Source organism: Saimiri boliviensis, chromosome 7 (assembly GCF_048565385.1).
Source record: "Saimiri boliviensis isolate mSaiBol1 chromosome 7, mSaiBol1.pri, whole genome shotgun sequence".
NCBI classification, from domain to species: domain Eukaryota; kingdom Metazoa; phylum Chordata; class Mammalia; order Primates; family Cebidae; genus Saimiri; species Saimiri boliviensis.
In genome coordinates this window covers 90052628-90079765 of record NC_133455.1, presented here as the reverse complement: position 1 = coordinate 90079765, position 27138 = coordinate 90052628, and the positions used below count along the sequence as shown (strand labels likewise).

At 37.1% G+C, this 27138-nt stretch overlaps 1 protein-coding gene across 22 annotated transcripts in view; it reads right to left on the bottom strand.

Moving 5' to 3' along the window:
• CCDC91 (coiled-coil domain containing 91) overlaps positions 1-27138 on the bottom strand; it is a 476760-nt gene that overhangs the window by 308363 nt on the left and 141259 nt on the right. For all 22 annotated transcript variants that reach the window (XM_074402990.1, XM_074402983.1, XM_074402984.1 and 19 more), the window contains one exon: positions 14321-14398. In XM_074402990.1, the coding sequence (XP_074259091.1) occupies positions 14321-14398 (78 nt within the window). The remainder of the gene's footprint in view (positions 1-14320; positions 14399-27138) is intronic.

Here is a 27138-nt window from a genome sequence, read left to right as displayed (position 1 = left end):
TCACATGACTTGGGAGCTTTAAAAAGTACTATTTCATTTAAATCATGTTAAGTCCATAAGATATGCTAACAAAAATGTGCTTTAAGATATTGTTTTATCTGATTATCCATGAAGAAAATAAACATGGCATTTGATGATTAAGATTTAGTATTTGTAGCAACAGTAACTTTTTAAATGATAAACCCCAACTGTATTCTAAAATTCATGAAATGTGTAATCTCCAATTATTCATACAAAAGAAAAATGCTACATTTTAAAAAAAGAACTGGAAAAAAAAATCAGCAAAGATTCATGGGTTGAGATGGTCCTATATGACAAGATGATATAAACAAACCCTCAACTTTTGTCAATGTATTGCGAATAAGGAGAATGTCATGAGCCATTGATGATACCAACCTCAGGATAATCATTTTTGAAATAAAGAGTATTTGTAACAGAGTAACCACTATTTTAATTTGGATTATTAAAAAATAAGAAAGAGGGGTGGAAATTCTGCAATGGCAACAGAGGAGCTGTGGGGGAAGCCTCTACTGCAGAATGTCATCTGGGAAGCAGAGTATATTAGCTCATTATCACATTGCTAGAAGGAAAATATCTAAGACTGGATAATTTATCAAGAAAATAAGTTTAACTCACTCATAGTTCCACATAGCTGGGAAGGCCTCAGGAAACATACAATCATTGCAGAAGGTAAAAGAGAAACAATGCACCTTCTTCATAAGGTGGTGGGCTGGAGAATTGCAAACAGAGGACATGCCAAACACTTATAAAAGCATCAGATCTTGTGAGAATTCACTCACTAACATGAGGACAACATGGGGAAACTGCCACATGATCCAATCACTTCCCACTGAGTCCCTCCCACAACATGTGGGAATTATGGAAACTAAAATTCAAGATGAGATTTGGGAGGTCAAACCATATCACAGGGCAAATTGGCAAAGCAGTATTTCAAAGTCTCTGGAAATTGATCAAAGGCTTACAACAAACTGAGAGTCAATTATTCAAAAAATGTTTGGAAGCTTGTATTAATAGATTTCAGTTGTGAGAAGACTCAGTAAACCTTAAGAACTATTGATTAAGATCATAAAATCTGAAAAACAAAGGATAAATAATGAATAAAAATGACTAGAGCCTAATGATCATGTGAGACCCCCCATTAAGCAAACTAATACATACATAATGAAAGTAACACATTGGAAAAGAGAAGTAGGAGAAAAAACACGAATGCCTGAAAACTTCCCTAAATTGATAAAAAAACAATCTACTCATATAAGAAGCTCAGTAACTTCCAAGTAGAGTAACACACACCCAGACACATCATAGCCAAAATACTAAAAGTGAAAAACAGACAATTTGAAAACAGGATAAAAATAACTCATTGTACACAAGAGAATCTGAAAACGATTAATAGCTTACTTCTCATATATGGGATAGAAGGCAATGAGATGACGTTCAAAGTGATAAAATCAAGCAACAAAAAAATTGTTTACAATCTTGTATTTTTTAAAAAAAATAACTTTAAGAAACGCAAGCAGAAAAATACACAAATTCATTGTTAAGAGATACCACCTACAGTAAAAACTAAAGGACCTCAACAAACTAGGCAAAGAAGAGGCATTCCTCCAAGTAATAAAAGCCATATGTGCTGAACCATAGCCAGCATCATACTGAAGAGGAAAAATTTTAAAGTATTTCCTCTAAGACTGAAACAAGACAAGGATGCCCATCTTCAACACCTCTACTCAACACAGTACTAGAAGTCCTAGCCAAAGCAATAAGACATGAGAAAGAAAGAGATAAAGGGAATCTAAATTGGAAAGTAGAAATTCAAACTATCTCTGTTTGCAAATGACATAATTGCATACCTAGAAAACCCTAAAGACTCCTCCAAAAAACTAATAGATCTGATAAATGAATTCAGTAAACTCCCAGTTACAAAATCAATGTACACACATCTGTAGCACCAATGACAACCAAGGTGATAATGAAATAAACTCAATTCCATTTACAATAGCTGCAAAAAAGTTTTAAATACCCAGAAATATATGTAACCAAGGACATGAAAGATCTCCACAAGGAGAACTACAACACACTGCTAAAAGAAAGCTTTAATAACAAAAATAAATGAAAATACATCCCGTAATTATGGACTGAAAGAATCAGGATCATTAAAATGACCACACTGCCCAAAGCAATCTATGGATACAATGGAATTAACATCAAAATACCAATATAATTGTTCAGAGAATAGAAAAAATAACCCTAAAGTTCATATGGAACCAAAAAAGAGCCCATATAAGCAATTCTAGGAAAAAAAAAAATCTGGAGGCATATTTACCCAACTTCAAATTATACTACAAAGATATAGTAACCAAAACAGTATGTTATTGGTGTAAAACTAGATACTTAGACCAACATAATAAAATAGAGAACCCAGAAATAAAGCCAAATGCTTACAGCCATCTGATCTTTGACAAAGCATACAAAACCTTAAGTTTAGGAAAGGACACTCTATTCAGTAAATAGTGCTGGGAAAACTGGATATCCATATGTAGAAGAATAAAACTGAATTTCTATTTCTCACCATACATAAAAATCAACTCAAGATGGATTAAAGACTTAAATCTAAGACCTAAAAACATAACATTTGAAGAATAAAATAAATACTAAAGGAAGTTCTTCAAACTAATGCAAGTAGCTCCAGACAATAATTAGATCTGTGTGAAAAAACAAAGCATGACAGTAAAGGCAGTGGAGCCACTTGATATCCAAAGGGATTGATTACAGGACCATTGAGGATACAAAAATCTGAGAATGTTCAAACCCCACAGTTGGCCCTGAGAAACCTGCAGATACAAAAATTTGGCCCTCCATATCCAAGGATTTCTCATCTCATGAATACAATGTTCAATTCATGGATGTAGAACTCACTGACATAGAGAGATCAGTAATTATAAGGGTAATTTTAAATGACAGCATAATTGGATGTTGATTCTCTTAACTGATTTAAAAAGCAATTGCTTAATATGCATATAATTCTATTTGTATGAGAGACAAACCTTACATTCAAAGACACAAATAGGTTCAAAATAAAAGGATGGGAAACCACATATAGCAGTCCCCAGCCTTTTTAGCACCAGGAACCCGTATCATGAAAGACAATTTTTCTGCAGACTGGGGTAAAGGAGATGATTTTAGGATGAAATTGTTACACCTCAAATCATCAGGCATTAGTTAGATTCTCCTAAGAAGCATACAACCTAGATCTCTCAAATGTGCAGTACACCATAGGGTTTGGCATGCCTATAAGGATATAAAGCCGCTGATCTGACAGGGCATAGAGCTCGAGCAGTAATGCTTGCTTGCCCACCAACACCTCCTGCTATGCAACCCAGTTCCTAACAGACCAGAAAATGGTAACTGTGCACAGCTTGGGGGTTGGGGACTCATGCTATACAAACTACCACTAAAATAGAATGGGAGTGGCTATATTAAATATCAGAAAAACATAGATTTTATAACAATTAAAAACCTTACTAGAGATTTAAAAAATAAAAAGTGAACCATCGCGATATGATTTGGTTCTGCGTCATCACCCAAATCTCATCTTGAATTGTAATCCCCACATGTCGGGGAATGACCTGGCCAGAAGTGGTGAGATCATGGAGGTGATTTCCTCCATGCTGTTCTCATGAGAGTGAGTTCTCCCGAGATCTGATGGCTTAAAAGTGTAGCTCTTCCCACCTTGCTCTCTCTCTCTCTCCTGCTGTCTTGTGAGGAAGGTGCTTGATTCTCTTTGCCTTCTGCCATGATTATGTTTTCTGAGGTGTCCCAGCAATGTGAACCTGTGAGTCAACTGCATCTCTTTTCTTTATAAATTACTCAGTTTTGGGTAGCTCTTATAACAGTGTGAAAATTGACTAATGCAAAACACTGGTACCAGGAGTGTGGCGCTGCTATAAGGATACCTGAAAATGTGGAAGCAACTTGGGAAATGAATAAAAAATGAAATTTGGGACACTTTGGAGAGCTCAGGAGAAGAAAGGAAGATGTGGGAAAGTTTGGAACTTTCTAGAGACTTGTAGAATGGTTTTGACCAAAATGCTGACACTGGTATGAACAATTAAGTCCAGGCTGAGGTGGTCTCAGAGGGAGATGAGGGACTTTGGGATATGGAGCAAAGGTCACTCAATTTCCTTTAACAAAGAGACTCGTGGCATTTTGCCCCTGCCCTAGAGATTTGTGGAATGCAGAACTTGAAGAGACGACTTAGGCTATCAGGCAAAAGAAATTTCTAAACAGCAAAGCATTCAAGAAGTGGCCTGGCTTTTTCTGAAAGTGTAGATTCAGGCATTCAAAAAGAGTTGGCCTCAAATTGGAACTTATATTTAAAAGGGAAGCAGAATTTAACAGTTTGGAAAATTTGCAGAAGGACCATGCAATAGAAAACAAAAACAAACAAACAAACAAAAAACATTTTCTGGGGAAAAATTCAAGTTGGCAGCAGCAATTTGCATAAGTAACAAGGAACTGAACATTTACAGCCAAAACCATGGGGAAAATGTCTTCAGGGCATTTTAATGATCTTCATGGCAGCCCTTCCTATCATAGACATAGAGGTCTCATAGGGAAAAATGGTTTTGTGGGCTGGTCTCATGGCCCATTCTGCTGTATGCAGAATCTGGACATGGCACACTGTTTCCCAGCCACTCTACTCTAGCTGTAGCTAAAAGGTGCCAAGGTACAGCGTGGTCCATTTCCTCAGAGGGTGTAAGCCACAAGCATTGGCAGCTTCAACATCGTGTTGGGCCTGCAAGTGCACAGAAAGCAAGAACTGAGGTTTGGGATCCTTTGCCTAGATTTCAGAGGATGTTTGAAAATGCCTGGATGACCAGGCAGAAGTTTGCTGCAGAGGCGGAGACCTCATGGAGACCATCTATTAGGGAAGTGCAGAAGGAAAATGTGGGGTTGGATTCCCTACAAAGAGTCTTCATTGGGACACTGCCTAGTGGAGCTGTGAAAAGAGAACTACCATATTCCAGATCCCAGAATGGTAGATTTTCTGACAGCTTGCACTGTATGCCTGGAAAAGCTACAGGCACTCAATGCCAGCCTACGGAACTGCCACAGGACTGTATCCTGCAGAGCCACAGGGGGAGAGCTGCCCAAGGCCTTGGCAGCTCACCAAGTGCATCAGTATGCCCTGAAGGTGGGATAGTCAAAATAGATTATTTTGGAGCTTTAAGATTTAATTACTGCTCTGCTGGATTTCAGACTTGCATGGCGCCTGCAGCCACTTTGTTTTAGCCATTTCTACTACTTTGAATGGGAGTATTTACCAATGCCTGTACTCCCAATATATATTGGAAGTAACTAACTGGCTTTTGATTTTACAGGCTCATAGGCAGAAGTGACATATCTTGTCTCAGATGACACTTTAGACTTGGACTTTGGGTTAATACTGGAATGAGTTAAGACCTTGGGAGACTTTGGAAGTTATGACTATATTTTGAAATGTGAGAAGGATGTGAGATTTGGGAAGGGCCAGGGACAGAATATGGTTTGGCTTTGTGTCCCCACCCAAATCTCATCTTGAATTGTTATTCCCATGTGTCAGGGGAGGGACCTGGTGGGAGGTGACTGGATCATGGGGACAGATTTCTAGTATGCTGTTCTCATGATACTGAGTTCTCTTAAGATCTGATAGTTTCAAAGTGTGGCATTTCCAACTTTGCACTCTCTCATACACTCGCATTCAGGCACACACTCTCTCTCTCCCTCCCTCCCCTGCTGTCTTATGAAGAAGGTGCTTGTGTCTCCTTCACCTTCTGCAATGATTGTAAGCCAGGTAGAACCGTGAGGCAATTAAACCTCTTTTCTTTATAAATTACCCAATCTCTAGTAATTCTCTATAGCAGTATAAAAACAAACTAACATTAAGATGTAACAAATAAAAACATATATGCAACTAACAAAAATATCCAAAAAATATATGAAGCAAAAGCTGACAGAATTAAAAGTAACATAAACAATTCAATAATAATATTTAGAGATTTCACCACCTCACACTAAATAAATGCTAGAAAAATTAGGCAAATTATCTGCACCATAGAGAAAACCTAAGCAACACTACAAACCATCTATGCCTACAGATATCTCGAGTAGACTCCACCTAACCATAGCAGAATATACATTCATCTCAAATTCACAGGATAGATCAGAGGCTAAGCCATAAAATAAACCTCAGTAATTATAGTCACCAAAAATAAGTTATTCAATGACAAAGGAATTAAAGAGGAAATATGGGTTGGATACAAAATTTGGGGTTAAAAAATTTTTTTCAGTACTTGTTCCATTTCCTTTGACCTCCACAGTTTCTGATGAAACATCTATCATATTTCTGTTATTCTCCTACACGTAAAATGCCATTTTTCTCTGGTTGCTTTTAAGATATTTCAATTTTTGGTTGAGGGAAGTTTATATGTATATTAAGGTCTCCAGATAAACAAATTCATGTATGTACAACTATATAAACTTACTCTAAGAAACTGACTCATGTGATTATGGAGGCTAGGAAGTTAAAACTCCGCAAAAAAGCTGACAGGCTAGAGACTCAGAAAGGAACTAATGTTGCAGCTTGGGTCCAAAGGCAGTCTATTGGCAGATCCTTTCCTGTTCAGAGGAGGTCAGTTTTTGTTCCGTTAACGCCTTCCAATGATTGGATGTTGCCCACCTATATTAGGGAGGGAAATCTGCTATATCCAAAATTCAGAAATGTAAATGTTATTCTTAAATTTTTTAAAATCCTCACAAAAACATTAATAAAATTTGCCCAAATATCTAGAAACCATTGCCTAGTCAAGAGAACATAAATTAACCATTATAATGGGTACTGACATGGATTTTTTTGTGTGTCTTTATCATATTTGCAGTTCATTTGGCTTCTAAAATATGTAATATTGTATCTTTTGCCAAATTTGGAAAATTTTGACTTCTCTTTCTTTGAATGTTTTTAAATACTGCCCTCTTTCTCTGCTCCTTCCAGGACTTGGATGACATGAATTTTAGGTCTTTCATCAGAATCCCACAAATTCCTGAACCCCTATTCATTTGTTTTAAGCCTGTTTTCTCTACACTGTTCAAATTGGGTGAATTCTACTTTTTTTCAAATGTACTGATTCTTTCCTTACTTCCGGCATTCTACTATTGGGCCCACCTGAGTTTTCCATTTTGGTTATTACATTTCTACTTCTAAAATTCCCAGTTTGTTCTTCTTTATACAATCCACCACTTTGCTGACACTACTGATATTTTCTATTTTTACATTTGTTTCAAGAAAGTTCATAATCACTTACTAAAATAGTTTTGTAATTAATGATTTAAAATCCTTGTCAGATACTTAAAATTCTTGTCAGACGATTCTAAAATTGGAATCAGCTCAGTTCAACATCTGTTGTCCTTTTTAGTTTTCATTCAAGACAAAATTTTCTTGGATCTTGATATAAGTATTTTTAATTGAAGTCTGGACATTTAAAATCATGTTTCAGGAGACTTTTTCTGGCAGGACACCACTCCAGCAGAGAAAAAGGAAAATCTCCAGGTAGTCTCTACTAGCACTAAGGGTACAGGGAACAAGGACCTCCTTGTCATTTCTGGACATGGCTGGGAGTTCAGCTTCCCACTAGGCCTCTGCTGATACCAATCTGGCTGGGAAGAGTAAGGGTGCCACACTACTGTTCCCCACATAGCATCCACTGAAACCACAGAAGAGTGGCCTCATTACTACCAAGCAGTAATGCAGTCTTGACTCCCATTAGATAGTCCTTGATACTTCCTAACACAGAAAGGGAGGAACACCTCATCAACACCAAGTTAGCATAGAAGTCTAGCTTCCTAAGCGGCCTATCCTGACACTTGTGGGAAGGGGACTTATTGCCCAGGGTGAATAAAAGTCCTAGTTTCCTGCTCCACCTTCTTTAACACCACCCAGTGAGAAGACAGAAGAGTTCCTCATTTATAACCTGGTAAAAGTGAAAACTCTAAGTTCTCTCTCTAACCAGCCTTCATTGGCAGAGTTGGGGTGAGGCTGCATTTTTTTTTCCTATGGTGTTTGGTGGAAGGAGAATGACTATTACCTAATAGTTTTCTATCTTATTAGGTGGAGGCTTTTGGTTACAGAGAGTAGGCTTTTCTTGAGGTTTTTAGTGAGCATTGCTATTTCTGGGTTACTCACTTTCTCTAGTACTTTGGTGGGACAAAGAGGTAAAAAGACAATGCAGGAAACCCATTGTAGTTACTAGGGTCTCATGGTTTCTACCATGTCTGCCTGTTTCTGTCTTATTTTCAGGGACTATGTTTTATATAAAATACCAAGGGTTATTTTTTAATCTATACTAAGTAGGAAAAATATCAAAAGGTATGTCTTCATATTTCTGGAAGCAGAAGTTTATACAAAGATAAGTTATCTTTCTATGCATTATTACAGTTTTGGCTTTTTTCATTTCTGTTTTACTTTACTTGGTAGTTTCCACATTCTTTTCTAAGACAATATTTTTTCAAACTTCTCAAGAATATTTCAACTCAATTTGGACAGGAAAAAAGTGATTGATTACATTTATTCCAGGATAACTAGAAGGACGTAAAATCCCCAGGAGCCAGGACTGGTGGTGAGATAGTAGCAGATCTTTCTATTTCAGTTGCATATTTGAGTAAAACACCTACAGGTGAGAAAGAGGTAAAAGTGTGAAGCTCTGAAAATTGAAATGTCAAGGAATGCTATGATTTTAAGTTCCTGCCTTCCTGAATATCATATGTAGTTACAGAGTGTAGATGTGGAATAGATATCCCAATGGAACAAGGATTTGAATATTTTGCTCACTGCTGTATTGACAATCCTTGGCATAAGTAAGGTAATCAATATTTGTTGAAATAAATGAATAAATGCAAAGAGAATGTTCACACTTTTGTTAGCAATAGCAACTAGAGATATTTTGGTTTCCTTTCTAAATAATAATTAATAAACCATCTACCATATTTTCATATATTACAGTAAAATATAGTTTTTAAAATATTATTAAAAAGTTACTTATTATTGTGAATGTGCATAGATGTTTTTCTAAAAAGATTAGTACATGATGTTTTAAATACATTTTTAGTTCTAGCTCCACAGTATTTTCTTTGCTGCAAACATATTTATTGGTATAAATTTCAATATAGGCAACTAAGGAGGTTAAAATCATAAGTGAAAACTATTCTAGAATTTATAAATGTAATTTTGAAGAAATTTGGTTAAGAGCTATTCATTTTATCTATTTGTCAAGTCTCATTATTTAGCACTCAGTTAAAGAGAAATGTAAAATTTTCTGATTTTATGGTTGCCTTGTAATAATGGATTAGGAATTGAAACAAATTGCCTACAAAGTTTTATTTAATTTTTTATTTCATAGCTCAGAGTTGGTTTATAGTCAAAGGATATAAATACTTTTACATCAGTGAACATTTATTCCACATTGATTAATCATATGATTTGTTGAATTCCACATCTTGTACATTAATATTATAGTACTCAGAGGAGAAATATCAGACATCTTGGTTGTCGTGAAATTTTGCTAGCAAGGTGTTCTAAAATATGCTGAGAATCAGCTTTCATAATAATATTGAAAAAAGATAATTCAGATAGAAAAAAATCATACTGTAAATGTTGATGATTTGTGATATATTACAGAACAAGAAGAGAAATGATATTTTTCCTCATTCTAGATTCAGGCATGTGAAGTTCATGTAATAATTATTTTATCATATGCTTCCCTATTTTTTTAGATAGGAAGTAATTTGTGTTACTTTTCACTGTTGTACTGTTATTTTTATTGCTTTCCTTCCCCCAAAATTTCTCATCCATGGTTATGGAACCTGCAAATATATTAGGCCAATTGTATTTTAAATTCTTCCTACCCTCAGCGTTAGGGATAAAAGAAGATGTGAAACTCAATACTACAATAATATAGCAATTTTCCTCAACTCAGGAACTGTAAAACTGGTTTATATTAATAGAAAAAAAATTTAATTATAAAAGGGCCAAAAATCAATGCTATAAAAATCAGACTTTTTTTAGAAAGAAAGAAAAAAAAAAAAAAGAATGAAAGAGAGAAGGAAAAAGGAAGAGAAAGAGGGAGAGAGAACAGGAGTCTTGCTTTATTGCCCAGGCTAGAATGCAGTCTAAAAATAGGTATTAAAAACCTCTTTTATGCCAATAATTGTGCTTAACAATGGAGACAGGAGGGAATAAAGGAGGAAAATAACAAACAAGCAGCCAATCAATATTTCATTCAAACCTGTGAAATACTATGCAGTTACTGAGGAGTGATTTACTTCCAATTATGCAGTCACTTTTAGAGTAGGTGTGATATGGTACTGAGAAGAATGTATGTTTTGTGGATTTGGGGTGGAGAGTTCTGTAAATGTTTATTAAGTTTACTTGTTCCAGGTCTCAGTTCAAGTCCTGGATATCCTTGTTAATTTTCTGTCTCATTGATCTGTCTAATATTGACAATGTGATGTTAAAGTCTCCCACTACTATTGTGTGGGAGTCTAAGTCTCTTTGTAAGTCATTAAGAACTTGCCTTATGTATCTGGGTGCTCCTGTATTGGGTACATATATATTTAGGATCATTAGTTCTTCTTGTTGCATTGATCCTTTTACCATTATGTAATGTCCTTCTTTGCCTCTTTTGATCTTTGTTGCTTTAAAGTCTATTTTATCAGATGTAAGAATTGCAACTCCTGCTTATTTTATTTTATTTTGCTCTCCATTTGGTTGGTAAATCTTCTTCCATCCCTTTGTCTTGTCTTTGTGTATCCTTGCATGTGAGATGGGTCTGGATGCAGCATACCGATGGTTTTTGGCTTTTTATCCAATTTGCCTGTGTCTTTTGATTAGGGCATTTAGTTTATTTAAATTTAGGATTAATATTAATATATGTGAGTTTAATACTGCCATTTAATGCTAGCTGGCTGTTTTGCCCATTAGTTGATGCTCTTTACCTTTTGGTATATTTTTGAAATGGCTGATAGTGGTTGTTCCTTTTTATGTGTAGTGCTTCTTTCAGAAGCTCTTGTAAAGCAGGCCTGGTGGTGATGAAATCTCTAAGTACTTGCCTGTTCACAAAAGATTTTATTTTTCCTTCACTTATGAAGCTTAGTTTGGCTGGATATGAAATTCTGGGTTGAAAGTTCTTTTCTTTAAGGATGTTGAATATTGGCCCCCACTCTCTTCTGGCTTGTATGTAGGGTTGCTGCTGAGAGATCTGCTGTGAGTCTGATAGGCTTCCCTTTGTGGGTAACCTGACCTTTCTCTCTGGCTGTCCTTAACATTTTCTCCTTCATTTCAACCCTCGTGAATCTGATAATTATGTGCCTTGGGGTTGCTCTTCTTGAGGAATATCTTTGTAGTGTTCTCTGTATTAGCTGGAGTTGAATATTGGCCTGCCTTGTTAGGTCGGGAAAGTTTTCCTGAGTAATATCCTGAAGAATATTTTCCAGCTTGGATTCATTCTCTTCGTCATATTCGGGTACACCTATCAAACGTAGAGTAGGTCTTTTCACATAGTCCCATATTTCTTGGAGACTTTGCTCATTCCTTTTTACCCTTTTTTCTCTAATCTTGTCCTCTCATTTTAGTTCATTGAGTTGGTCCTTGACCTCTGATATCCTTTCTACTGCTTGGTCAATTTGACTGTTAAAACTTGTGCATACTTCGTGAAGTTCTCATATTGTTTTTCAGCTCCATTAATGCACTTATATTCCTCTCTAAATTGTCTATTCTCCTTAGCATTTCGTCAAACTTTTTTCAAGGTTCTTAGTTTATTTGCACTGGGTTAGAACATGTTCCTTTAGCTCACAGAAGTTTCTTTTTATCCACCTTCTGAAACCCGATTCTGACAATTCATCACACTCATTCTCCATCAGGCCTTGTTCCCTTGCTGATGAGGAGCTGCGATACCCTGAAGGAGGAGAGGCATTCTGATTTTGGATATTTTCAGCCTTTTTGTGCTGGTTTCTTCCCATCTTTGTGGATTTATCCACCTGTCGTCTTTCTAATTGCTGACTTTCAGATTGGGTCTCTGAGTGGACGTCCAGCTTGTTGGTTATGACGTCATTTCTGTTTCTTTGTTTTCCTTCAGCAGATGCCCTTCCCCCACAGAGCTGGACCTTCCTGGGTTCAGCTGTGCTTGCTGTAAAATTCTCAACCGTCAGCATTTCCAATTGCTGTATTTTTGTGCGGGTGGGACCAGCCGAGCCCCATCACCTGGCTCCAGCCTCGGAGCCTCCTTTTTTCTTTTCCTAACTGAACAGTCCATTCTCTCCCAGGCGCCCCAGTCGCCCACCAAAAAGGCATCGGGATCTATGCAATCTCCCGTGCGGCAACCATGCTGGCTGAAAAAGCGGCACTGAGATTCGTGGTGCTTTTCTGCCCAGGAATCTCCCAGTCTGGCTCCCTGCTTTAGTCCCCCTTTCAATCAGCTGAATGGGCAACTCTGCCTTCCTGGAGCTCCAAACACCAACTAAAAGGGCACCCAGTCCCACATACTCCGCACTGAGAACCACCACCCCAGGATGCTGGCAAAACAGCAGCGCCGGCCAAGAGTCATGCTGGCAACCCATGGGGCTCCTCCGCTGGGAATCTCCTGGTCCGTGGGCAACAAAAATTCATCTGGAAGTCTGGCGTCCACTCACTCCCTGTGCCTTCACTGGGAGCTGCAATCCTGAGATGCTGCTAAATGGCCACCTTAGATCTCTCTCTCCAAAATCAGACTTTGTTTTCCTTTTTGAGATGGAGGTTCACTCTTGTTGCCTAGGCTGGAGTGCAATAGCACAATCTCGGGTAACTCCCACCTCCTCCTCCCAGGTTCAAGTGATTCTTCTGCCTCAGCCTCCCAAGTAGCTGAGATTACAGATGTGCACCACCAAACCTCACTAATTTTTATATTTTTAATAGAGACAGAGTTTCACCATGTTGGCCAGGCTAGTCTGGAACCCCCAACCTCAGGTGATCTGCCCACCTAGGCCTCCCAGTGTGCTGGAATTACAGGCATGAGTCACTGTGCCTGGCCAAAATCATACATTTTTTGATGACCTTTTTAATAATGAACGTCAGCTACTATATTGGGCATGGTCATAAAAATAACCTTTCATGTCCCAAAACATATCTAGTAGACTATTTTAATACTCTAGGTAAAAAAAAAAAAATAAACACTTTTCACTTAATCTTGGATTTATCCAAGTAATTTCTTAAGGACGCTTTTGACACTAATTATCAACTAAAATGACATCAACTTCTATCAAGTCTAGTGAATAAGTTTAACCAACACAAAAACTACCATATTCTAACTGTAATAGGGTGAAGTTTTTACATTTATTATTATAATGAACAATGAAAAACAAACTAAATGTCTACACATGCACAGTTAAACAAATTATGTATGTTTATACTATGAAAACTACAGAAGAGTAACAAAGACAGGATAAGCTTATATGTACTGACATGAAAATATCTCCAAGTCAGTGAGTAAATATGGAGAGAGTAAATTTAGTTAGATAACATTTTTTAAATCAAACCAAAACTATATAGCATGTTATGAGCATATAAATATATAAAAGTAGATGGAGAAATCTCTTAGAAGAATGTACTGGTTTCTTTGGGGGAGAATTGTTTGAATTTTATTTCGACAAAACTGTATTCCTTCATAACTTCTAAAAGCAAAATGATCTAACATGAAGTTTAAAGGGAAATAAAAATTTGATATTAAGTGCTCAATGTGCTTTACATAATTCAGTTTATGCAGGCATAGAATCAAATAATTTTTAAAATAATTTTAAAGTTTTACTGTATATCAGTGATATTGACATTTATAATTTTTGTTATTGCTTAAGTGTACCCAAATCTATTTAAGAAAAGCAAAAGGCTGTAATATTTTTTCAATATATATCATACCTTAATTTTTTTCCTGTCACACAGCAGAGACAAAAAAAGATAATCCAGCAACTAATTCTATAGTATTTTGTACTTGAATTTCTTCTTCTGCTGATATCATATCTCAAATATTCTCATACCTTCTCAAATGTAGACCAATATCTAACATTTCCTTTGTAATACACCAAGTATGCTTTCAATGAACATTTATTGCTCAATGGAAAGAAATTCTATGCCAAATAAGACTACACATATAATTTGTATATGTTTGCATATACCTACATGTGTACAATTTTTACTAAAGTTATCCAAGGTTTAATAAAAGAAACAACACTCTCAAACCTCTACCTTATATTCATCCACAATAATGCTGAGGGCTTCGTGACCAGCTTTCCTCATGTCTTCCAATTCTTGTTTATGTTTTTCCTGAAAGAAAAAATAAATAAAACCATGAGTTTTTCTTCTATTTTGTTTTCAGAATAAAATCATAGCCTACTGTTGCTTCCATGAAAGATTGAGTGGTTTGTGGCACATCAATGCTACCGCTGGAAACAAAGAGAAAAGAGATATATGTATGTATATACATATGTGTGTGTGTGTGTGTATATATATGCATATATATGTATATATATATATACATGTATATATGTTTATGTATACATGTATATATGTATATATATACACATAATATATATACATATATACATATATATGCATATATGTATATGAGCTTTGCTTAAAGGAATGGGGAACACTGAGGCAATGAGGAATTAAAGGGAAACAACAGAAGAAGGAAAAACATGTTGAGAGGTAGGATAACACAAGGCAAAGGTGCTTTTCCCTTGGAGCATTTGACCATTCTTGACCTGGATCAAGAGATGGGAGACCCTGTGTTACTGCAACAAGCCTTGGCATCTATATTTCTAATACATCTCAAAGTTTGAGACCCACCAGGACAAGGTGATTAGCCCCCAGTTCTACCTACTAGGACAGGAAAGGATGAACTCTCTTTGGAAATTCTTAATATCCTACAGTCTTTCCCCAGTTTTTCGAATATGGATGTCCAGCTTCCAAAACAAAATTTTCAGAGATAACAAGACAAAACCAAAAAGGAACACACACACACACTCTCTCACACTCTGACACATATACACACACATAGAAAACAGATAAAATAGGTCTGTAGATGGTTTAGATACTAGTTATTAAAGAGTTTTTAACATGTAAGAGTTCTTAATACATCCAAAAAATGGAAGAGAAAAAGAGAAAAATGAATAGGATAGAGATTCTCACCAGAGAACTGGAATCCATAAAACAGAAATTCTAGACCTGAGAAATATGTACTATTAATAACTCAACAGATGACATAAACAGATGAAAGAGAGCCAGAAACAGGATTAGGAAACCAAAAGACAGTGAAAAAAATGCAGACTACAGCAAAAAGATTATTTAATATGATTGAAAATGTTTTCAAAAAATCCTTGAAAAAACACATAGGACAGAGTAAGTCAAAGAAAGGAAAAAGAAAAAAAAAGATGAGAAAAAAAGTGAAACAAGTGGTAAGATGATAATGAAGTGAAAAACCCACAAAACTTCCAACATGAGGCACAAATGCAGGACATTATATAATCTACAATTTTTTTAAATGAGAAGATATTACAAAATATTATAAAATTTTACATGAAATTTTAAAACCACTAAAATAAAAAACACAATTTACAAAAACTAAAACAAGAATTACAAAATTTGAATCGTTCTATATATATTAAAGAAACTGAACATGTATTAACTTAAAAAAAAAACACACATATACAAAAAATTCTCCGGGCAACAAGGAATCTCTACACACAGACAGCTTAATAGGAGAATTTTAACAAACATTTAAGAAAAAATTAACAGGTATCTCTGGAAGAGAATGTGAAAAGAAGGAATACTCCCCACCATATTTTATTTGGACAATATATCCCTTACACTAAAATCTGCAAAGTTATTTAGAAGAAAATTATGAGTTAAATCTTTTATAAATAAAAAAACTGAAATCCTAAATATCAGCAAATTAAATCTAGTGACATAAAGAATACATCTCAAACAAGTGGGATTTATTATAGTAATGCCAGGTTAGTTGGAGTGATGAATCTCATAAATCCCCTATACAATCTTCCACATACTCCCCTTCTGACATCAGCTTACTGGCTGTCACTGCCTAAGGTGACAGCAGAAGGCACGTGCTGTAACCGGCACCGCCTCTGCCAGTTTGTGACCCATCATGAATGACTGCAAAGAATAACTATACTGTCACCTGAAGGAGCTTTAAGAGAAAATTAAGTTTCAACTATATTTAAGATAAAAGAGAATGCTCATAGTTCTAGTCCATTTACTACTAACACTTGCTTTTTCATGAATTCCCCTCTTTTATTATACTTTATTGATGAAACAGGTGTCACTTCATTATTAACATCTAGTTATTTTTTTCTGCTAAGTCCTTTATCTTCTCATATTACACCTAAATCACAATTTACTCAACTACCTAATCATAAAGAATCAACAGCAATTGTCATAAATACAGATTTTTGTTAGTATGATTATCAATCCATGTTTCATAGCAACAATATATTTTAATATAGTTTCCTATTTTGTGGGAGCTACTTTAATTAAAACTAGGTAATAATAAGTAAATCCAATTACCTTTAAGAAAATTCATTTATTGTACTACACTATAAAAAGCAAACAAAAGAGAGTATCACTAAAACTCATCACTTTGGAACTCCCATTCATGTCAAGTTATTTCACAAATCACATGTTACTGTTTCATGTAAGGACCTAGGGTAAGGTAAAAGCACCAATCCATATGAAATATTAGCATAGTTATATTCTCATTGCTCAAGATTTTTAAAAGTAAACAAATTCTGCCATTTTATATTTATAACCTAGTGGATCATCATAGGCAGTTCTTGGGATGCATATATCCTACCCTGGGGATATATGCAATCAGATACACTAGTGTTACCCAGAGAGTGCTTTACAAAACAGAAAAGCTAATATAAACTAGGCTACCATGGTCAAACTGTGGAAATTAACAACATATATTTAAATATTAAAACCTCTGGCAAACTTATATGTAATCTGTTTACCTATATTAAAACCAGCATTTTTTAAACTCATCTGTTCCAATATTACCTTTTATTTCTCTCTTGATAATACCTATTACTAATTTAAAAATTGAATAAACTACTAAAAAAGTCCAGAAATATTAGAAATTAGAGTTAATTAACCTAAAGCAAAGCAAATTAACCTAGATGCCTTAACTGAAATTAAAGAAGAATATATTATTTGGCCTAATTAGTTACAAATTCAAAATAAATGTACACCATTTCAATTACAGTGTAATCACTCATCTCTTGCTCTGAATAATGACATTAGTTATTAAAAAGTTTTGGTGTGCTATTAAAAGTGTAAGACTATTACACTTGCTATATTTACTATCTGCTGCTGTGCTTCAAATGCTATTTCCCCCAGATACTGCATGTTCACTTCCTCTAGATCATGCTCAAAAATTATCTTACCAGAAGAGACTTTTCCTGACCACTCTTACATAAAATAGTACACCACTGATCACTATCCACTAATCATGCTTTATTTTTCTCATAGCACTTATCACTACCAAATGTTTTCCATTGATTGTTCCTTGCCTGTGTGCCCTACTATATTGGAAAAGGTAGTGACAGTAAACTGTAACACTATGGACCTTATTAAGGTGAGGAAAAAAGGACATCAGAAAAATTTCACAGACAAGTTCAATTTGAGAGGGTGAAATTTTACTTGACACTGAATATATGTACCTTAAATAGTGCCTTATATAGAATATCAGCTTGGTCAATAAGCACTAAATAAAGAAGAAATAAAATGGTCAAAATTTGAAGGCCAAACATATTTGGGAAGTGTGAAAGGTGTTTCCTTCTTCATCAGAGAGAGACAGAATTAGAGACAGAACTATTTTACATCAAAATAAAAATGTTAATAACATTATTCACAATCTGATCTTCAAAAAAAGGCTCCTTAACAGGTTCAAGTAGATGTTTGTTGAATGACTAAGTGAGAATAAAATCAATGTTCTTTTTCCGATACAAGTTAAGCATATAAATTTAAAAAGTCTTGTGGTATATTTCTCTAATTGTTAAATGAGGAAGTTGGAATAAATTATTTCTAAGATACAGTTCCAACTTTCTTAATGCTGTCCTATAATACAATGTGTGAGAAGTAAAAAGTTCCTCTTTAAAATTTCCTTTCTTGTTAAAGAATAACTCATAAGTGTGCTAATAACTCTTTGTTAAGCCCTATCCTACGTAGCTGTTAGACATGCCATGCTTACAGGGACATGGTACATTCTATGTTCTTGTACTTTAACCAAGATATCTGTGCTGGACATGCTCACAGGTATGCCCCAGCTCTCCATTGCTTTTACCTGTTTAGAAAAGTTTTAAGTTGTTAGCCAACTGGGCTTTAGTGTAGATTGTGAGGTCTAGCTCCAGCCAATGGAGATCAAACACAGCAGTAAGGATGACCCCAGAGGCATAAAGAATAAACATGTCTGCTTTCCTTTGTTCACTCTACTCTCATGGCAAAATGACTAGCAAGATTACCCTTCCTGAAGTCCAGGAAGTAAAAATTGAGCTTCTAAAAGATCCTTGGTCTCAGTGCTAATTTTTCTTTGCCGCATCAAGCATCTTGTTTCCAACACGGTATGTTAGGAAAAGATCAATCAACCCTCCTTTGCTTACTTCAAAGTTACTAACAGCAATCATACAACCACATTGTAACACAACAGTCTGTCTAGTTGAAAACATGGGAATTAACAAGTAGTCATACCAAAATTCATTTCAAGACTATACAACCAAATATTTACAGCCTATCTTTAAAGGAGTCAAGCCAAATTTGACCATAGTGATAACTTTCTTTAAAAATGTCAAACCCCGAAACATCACTAGAAAGAGATGACAAAGGCAAATGCCCTCATCTTAAATAAAACTGCAGAATTTTTAAACAAAAAGATACTTCAAAGGTAAACTATTCCGACATGTTCATTTTATAAATGAGAATACTGAGACCCAAATAAGTCAAAAAATTTGTTCCCACAGGTCATTAAAATATGACTGTGACTGTGTGCCAAGTATTGTTACATAAAGGCACAGCAAAGCCTAAATCAGATCTCCACATAGCCACCCTAATGTTTATTTGAAAATATCCTGTCAAAAATCAAGCTATCTGAATGTATTCTCAATCCCTCAACAGGTATGTTTTCTGTATATAACTCAATAAAACACAGAATCACATATTATATTTTATACACTCTTGTGAAGCAAAGACACATAACTAATCATGGTCTGTAAAATGTGAAACAGTCATTCATCAATTCACTACTGCTAACCAGAAATTCTGGTCTGACAAAACTGATGCAATGGTGCCTTTCAAAGGTTAACGGAAGCGCATTCCAACTGATCCTTCACTACCCATAACTGCTCCAATCCCAACTGCTTCTTAGCTAAAATGATTAAATACACCTAAGTCTCATACTCTTAATATGCCTGGACATGATAAGTATTCAAGAAATTTAACAGATACACATGTAAAAAAGGAACCATACAATCAAAAAATAAAGGCCCTTTCCAAAGAAATGAAATATTCACAAAAATTTTGGTAACTATCATTGGTATATTGATGACAACATGCAAGTCAAGTATCTGAATCAAGGCATTCTTTTAAAAAGCTCATATTCTATCTGTGTTGGCCATTGTCAAGCCAAGTAGAAGCCCTACTAATCACTTCTAAAAATTAATCCATGCACAGCAATAGGATCCTCTGCTACACTGATGATTAAAAGTCAGCATTTAATTGATGTGTTTGGAATGAATTATTACAGTGATTTTAAAATGACAGAGAAATTCCAAAGATCAACTAGCTACATTATATTCTATCTATCAGAAAGCAGCTGCTTCTCACCTTCCAAATTATTTTGTCAACAGTCAGTCTATAATTAACCTACCAGAACATAATTAGCAAATATCATCTGATTGAGAAAGGTTTTCCAATATAGGTTTCACCACCACTTTCTTGGAAGCCACAAGATTACATCCTTTTCACAACAACTAATCAACTATATTGGAGAAGGCAGACACAAACACGTCCAGATATTTCAAAAGGAATTCTGTGGGGCAAGAAATCAAAATAAAAATGGTGGGATAACACATAACCAATACATGAAAAAATTCTGACAGATGGTACAAAATGCCCTCTACCAAAATCTGAATAATCCAACACATCTAAATGGCCTAACTATAAATGCCAAAGTAGTGCTAAGAAGATAAGATTATTCCATAAGTACATATTATCAAAAGAGAAGAAAAACAACAAAACAACACCTCTTCATTTCTCATCAATCCTACCACTTGACAGCTGGAATAAGCCTGGTTGTTTTTCCTAAAGAAGCCATAATCTTGCCATGAAAGTAAGTTTCGCTAGCATGACACAGCATTATGCAACAGAAGTCTTTCCCAGAGAATGTATGTTTCTCCACCTCTCAATTCTGTCTGATTTCTCAATCCCTCTACACACATGGTAACAATAGCACATGACAGACCCCTCAAAATCATCCCCAGTCTCACAAACTAATTCCATAATTTGGACAAATATAAAATGGAAGAAAAAAAACACAAGCATAAGAATCACTCTAAAAGTATAAATATTACAAAAGGAAATAAAGCATTTTTGCCATAGCAATCTATCCCCAATACTAAAACGAATGCCTTTAATAAGACTAAGAGAACCAAAATCTCAAAAGATTAATTTTAATTCGGTACCTATCCCATTGGTGGCTGACTTAACACACGGCATGAAATTCATGGCATGCAGAATCCAAAGCCATGAGCTTTGCTGAATCCTCTCAATCAAAAACAAGATTAAAGAAGTAAACTTCTCCTGGAATTCTCCTAACAGATACAATGAGGAAGGTACGCAAAGAACCTCACAATCTACTCATACAAGCACAGAAGTAATCAATTTTCCTGTATGTTAATTTACAAACCCCAAACATGACAATTTCACACCCAAGTCTAAGGCAAAGCATTAAGAAATTGGTGGTGAGCAAAAAAGGAATGAACAAACAGGTCACACTAAATTCATCACCATGAAGATGAAAACAACCACTCAAGTGAAATTCATAAGAGAAAATGATATGTTTACAACAGCGTCATGATTGTTACCATTATCATTTATCCATTAGCACAACATGTCCTCTACCAACCATATTCTGTTAAAGAATGAAGGCCAAATCCTGCACAGCCTGAGAGACTTAGCCTTTTGCAAAACTCCAGCTGAGATCCTGGTTAATTTGTTGGTTAGATTGGCTCTGTTCCCACTTCTACTTCAATGTTGCCTTATTAAGTGCTCCAATGGAAAAGAAACTCCACTCTGCATCAGACACAGATTATTATTTATCATCAGCTTTGTTAAGATCTTCAAAGGGAAACAGCCTTGAAGAAACTCAAAACTAACTCAGGCCAAGCACAGGAGAAAAAAAAAAAAATAGAGAAAGAAGGAAGAAAATGATGTAGAAAAATATCCAGGAAAGGAAAGACAGGGAGGAAAGGAGAAAGAGGGAGAAAGGAGGAGAAAAAAAGGACAGGCAGGAGGGAGGAGGGAAAAGGAGACAAAGTTCGCAATCCTAAGAACAGCTGTGTCTACTTGTATGGGACAATTACAACCAATCCTCCCTACTTTGTGGTTACAGCAAGAAACCATTTCTAGTCACTGAATGTCAAAGAAAAGGCCTATTACCTACATATGCAATAAACCTACAAACATCCCCATCAATAAGAATCTAAAACACCCTAGAATTCTTATTTTATGACTTCTCCCATTTTAAATCTGGTCTCCAAAGTTTTATTATATTTTAACCCCAGATGCAGAAAGGAACTTCCTAATACCACAGCTTCTCAATACGTTTTAAACTTTGATCAAATTAAAAAAAAAAAAAAAAAACCAACCAGGAGGAATGGGCCTGGGGTTAGAACTATCATTGCAAAGGCCAGGGCTATGGGCCCAGAGCCACAGCTTGAGCTGTGGGTGCAGAGGCAGAGGCCAGCAGAGTCACAGGCATAGATGGCATCAAAACTGCAAGTACAAAATGTAACCAAGCCAGGGTCCTGGGCACAGAGGGCAACTGACCTAAAGCACAGGCCCAGACAATAATCAAACTAGAGCCATTAAGTCCAGAACTCACCAAACTGTAGCCGTGGGCTCAGAGGGCAAAGTATCAAGCCATAGAGCAGGCGTCCCCAAACTTTTTACACAGGGGACCAGTTCATTGTCCCTCAGACCGTTGGAGGGCCACCACATACTGTGCTCCTCTCACTGACCACCAGTGAAAGAGGTGCCCCTTCCTGAAGTGCGGGGGTGGGGGGGCAGATAAATGGCCTCAGGGGGCTGCATGAGGCCCGCGGGCCATAGTTTGGGGATGCCTGCCATAGAGGATTAGTCTTAGGCCTTGAAACCTAATGAATTTTCCTTCCTGTGTTTTAAATTTGTTTGGAACTGATGATTCCCTTTATTTCTTCCAATTTTCTCTTTCAGACTGGATCTGATGCCCATATTGCCATTGTATTCTGAAAACAGATAACTTGTTTTCTAGTTTCACAGAACTACCAATAAAATAACTTTGATCACATTCAGTCTCAGTCTCACCCACATCTGGTTTAGATGAGTCAGATAATGACATTGAGACTTTTGAGTTAATGTTATTTAGATGGGATTCTGAATGTGAAGTTGATATACTGAGTTGAGATTTCCGGGAACATTAGGACTCAATTTATTTTGCAGAGTGAAGGAAAGAAACTTTGTGGGGCCAGAAGGAACACCATAAAAGGTTAAATTGTGCCCCTAAAAAGTTTTGTCCAACACCTAGTCCTTGATACCTATGAATGTAATCTTATTTGGAAATAGGATCTTTGCATTATAATTAAGAATTCATTAGGTAAATATTTACGGATGTGCCCTAAATTAAATGACTGATTACAAGAGAAAAGAGAAGGAGATTTGAGACACAGGGAAGAAGGCCATGATAGAAGCAGAAATTGGAGCAAATCAGACTGCCAGAAGCCAGGAAATGTCACCTGCCATGAGAAACTGAAGGAGACCAGCAAACATTTTCCCATAGAAACTTCAGAGAGAGTATGGCTCTGCCGACACATTAATTTCAAACTTCCAATCCCCAGAACTGTGGGAGAATAGATTTCTATTTCAATCCACCAAGTTTGTGGTAATTTGTTACAGCAGCCCTAGAAATCAAATACTTAACTTTTCCACTGTCCTTTGAATGAGCTTCTTCCTTCACACCAAAAACCTTAAGTACCTCAACTTTTACTTTGCCCAGTGTATGCCCAGGACACTAGTACATTAATACAATAAGATATTTCTCCTGATTATGACATAGCCTTTTTCAAATTACTTCTTACCTAAGTGTTAAAAACAATTACTATTATCTGTCTAAATTAACTCTCCTAAACAGAATATCAGGTATTTAACACAGATCTCAATAATAATTAATAGCAATAATACCAGACCTTTAAAAAAAATGGCAGATTATACACAGATATCTACTATTGCTGCCACCTAAAATGCAACTAAAACATCTGAAAGAGTGTAGGTTTTCTGTTTTGTTGTTTGCTTTTAATAGTACAAAGGTATAAAGGCAAGAATCAAAGTTGAAAGAAGAATACAAGCAGATGCATGTGTGCTAACTGTAATAGCAAAATGAAAAAAAATAAATCTTAAAAAAGCAGTGTGAGGCCGGGCACGGTGGCTCAAGCCTTTAATCCCAGCACTTTGGGAGGCCGAGGCGGGTGGATCACGAGGTCGAGAGATCGAGACCATCCTGGTCAACATGGTGAAACCCCGTCTCTACTAAAAATACAAAAAATTAGCTGGGCATGGTGGCGCGTGCCTGTAATCCCAGCTACTCAGGAGGCTGAGGCAGGAGAATTGCCTGAACCCGGGAGGCGGAGGTTACGGTGAGCCGAGATCGTGCCATTGCACTCCAGCCTGGGTAACAAGAGCGAAACTCCGTCTCAAAAAAAAAAAAAAAAAAAAAAAAAAAAAAAAAAAAAAAGGCAGTGTGAAAGTGAGACATTATTCAATAATACTGCAGAAATTATTAATACTGCAGAAAGTATTCAATAATATTGCAGAAAACCCAAAATACACAGGAATTGGCAACAGCAAAGTACTCTGGAAGTGTAGGTAAAAGGAATGCTAAGAACAGGATAGTTGCCTAAAAGTTTATGTAAGATGAAGTCCTCCCCAGATCACTTCGACCACTCTGCAGACCTGGGATCTTGACCCCATACAATTGTAATAGAGATCCAAGATGGCCGTTTAGGAACAGCTCGGAGTTGCAGCTCCCGGTGAAAGCACAGAGGGTGAGTAGATACCGCATTTTCATTGCCCACGGACCAGGAGATTCCCAGTCGGAGGAGACGCACGGGTTACCAGCATGGTTGTTTTGGCCGGCACGGTTGTTTTGGCCGGCGTGGCTGCTTTGCCCCGCGTGGCTGCTTTGTCCGCACCCTGGCCGGCGGTTCTCCATACAAAATACACTGGTCCAGGTGCCCTTTTGGCTGGCGATTGGAGCCCCAGGAAGTCGCCCATTCATCTGATTAAAGAGGGGACTGAACAGGGAGCCAGGCCAGGAGATTCTTGGGCAAAAAATGGACCAGGAATCTCAGCACCGCTGTTTAAGCCAGCGCAGTGAGTTGTCGCATGGGAAATCACACAGATCTCAGCACATTTTCAACAGTCGACTGGAACACCTGGGATAGAGTTGACTGTTCAACTAAAAAAGAAAAAAAAAGGCTCTGAGGCAGGGAGCCAAGTGATCAGGCTCAGCTGGTCCCACCCTCACAAAAGAACAGCAATCAGAAACTCTCTGGATTGAGAGTTTAACAGCAAGCACAGCTGAACCCAGATGGTCCAGCTCTGTGGGTGAGGGGTGTCCGCCATTCCCGAGGCAGTCCACCACTACGGAGGTAGTCCGCCATTGCTGAGGCAGCCTGCTATTACCAAGGCAACCCGCCATTGCCGAGGCTGCCAGCAGTTGCCAAGGCAACCTGCCATTACAGAGAGAGTCTGCCAATACAGAGGAGGGCCACCATTGCTGAGGCAGTTCTAACTACACACATATAAACAGGACTGCAGGGAAGTTCACACGGCAGCTGGGCGGAGCCCACAGCAGCTCAGCAAAGCCTCTACAGGCAGACAGTGACTAGGCTCACTCCTTGCTGGGTAGGGCAACCCTGAAAAAAAAAAAGGCAGCAGCACAATGGAAACTCATAAACAAAGCTCTAACTCCCTGGGACAGAGCACCTGGGAACAAAAAGCGCTTTATGAGTTCTGCTGCAGCAGACCTAAACGTACCTGCCCAGCAGCTCTGAATGAACAACGGAGCTCACAGCCCAGCCCTTAAGCTCCTATGAAGGACAGACTGTCTCCTCAAGCAGTTCCCTGACCCCTGTATATCCAAAGAGTCACCTCATACAGGAGAGATGAGACTGACATTTAGCGGGTATTCTTCTGGGACAAAGATAGCAGAAGAAGAAACTGGCAGCAACCCTCACTGTTCTGCAGCTGCTGCAGGCGATCACCAGGCAAGCAGGGCCTAGAGTGGACCTCAGCAGTCCTACAGTAGAGGGGCCAGACTATTAGGAGAAAAACTAAGAAACAGAAATAACTTCATCATCAACAAACAGAACGTCCACTCAGAGACCTAATCTGAAAGTCAGCAACCACAAAGACGACAGGTGGATAAATCCATAAACATGGGAAGAAACCAGCACATAAAGGATGAAAACACCCCAAACCGGAACACCTCTCCTCCTACAAGGGATCACAACTCCTCACCAGCAAGGGAACAAGGTTGGATGGAGAATGAGTGTGATGAAATGACAGAATCAGGCTTCAGAAGGTGGATAGTAAGAAACTTCTGTGAGCTAAAAGAACATGTTCTAACCCAATGCAAAGCAACTAAGAACATTGAAAAAAGATTTGACGAAATGCTAATGAGAATGGACAACTTGGAAAGGAATATAAGTGAATTGATGGAGCTGAAAAACACCACAAGATAATTTCACGAAGCATGCACAAGTTTCAACAGCTGAACTGACCAATCAGAAGAAAGGATATCAGAGGTCGAAGATCAACTCAATGAAATAAAACGAGAAGGCATGATTAGAGAAAAACGGGTAAAAAGGAATGAACAAAGCCTCCAAGAAATGTGGGACTATGTGAAAAGACCTAATCTATGTTTGATAGGTGTACCTGAATGCAACGAAGAGAATGAATCCAAGCTGGAAAATACTCTTCAGGATATTATCCAGGAAAACTTCCCCAACTTAGCAAGGCAGGCCAATATTCAAGTCCAGGAAATACAGAGACCACCACAAAGATATTCCTCAAGAAGAGCAACTCCAAGGCACATAACAGTCAGATTCACCAGGGTTGAAATGAAGGAGAAAATGCTAAGGGCAACCAGAGAGAAAAGTCAGATTACCCACAAAGGGAAGACCATCAGACTCACAGAAGATCTCTCAGCAGCAACCCTACAAGCCAGAAGAGAGTGGGGGCCAATATTTAACATCCTTAAAGAAAAGAACCTTCAACCCAGAATTTCATATCCAGCTAAACTAAGCTTCATAAGTGAAGGAAAAATAAAATCCTTTGCAAACAAGCAAGTACTTAGAGATTTCGTCACCACCAAGCCTGCTTACAACAGCCCCAGAAAGAGGCTCTACACATAGAAAGGAAAAACTGGTACAAGCCACTCCAAAAACATGGCAAATGGTAAAGAGCATCAACACAATGAAGAATCTGCATCAACTAATGGGCAAAACAGCCAGCTAGCACCAAAATGGCAGTATCAAATTCACACAAAACAATATTAACCCTAAATGTAAATGGACTAAATGTCCCAATCAAAAGACACAGACTGGCAAATTCGATAAAAAGCCAAAACCCATTGGTGTGCTATATCCAGGAAACCCATCTCACATGCAAGGATACACAAAGGCTCAAAATAAAGGAATGGAGGAAGATTTACCAAGCAAATGGAGAGCAAAAAAAAG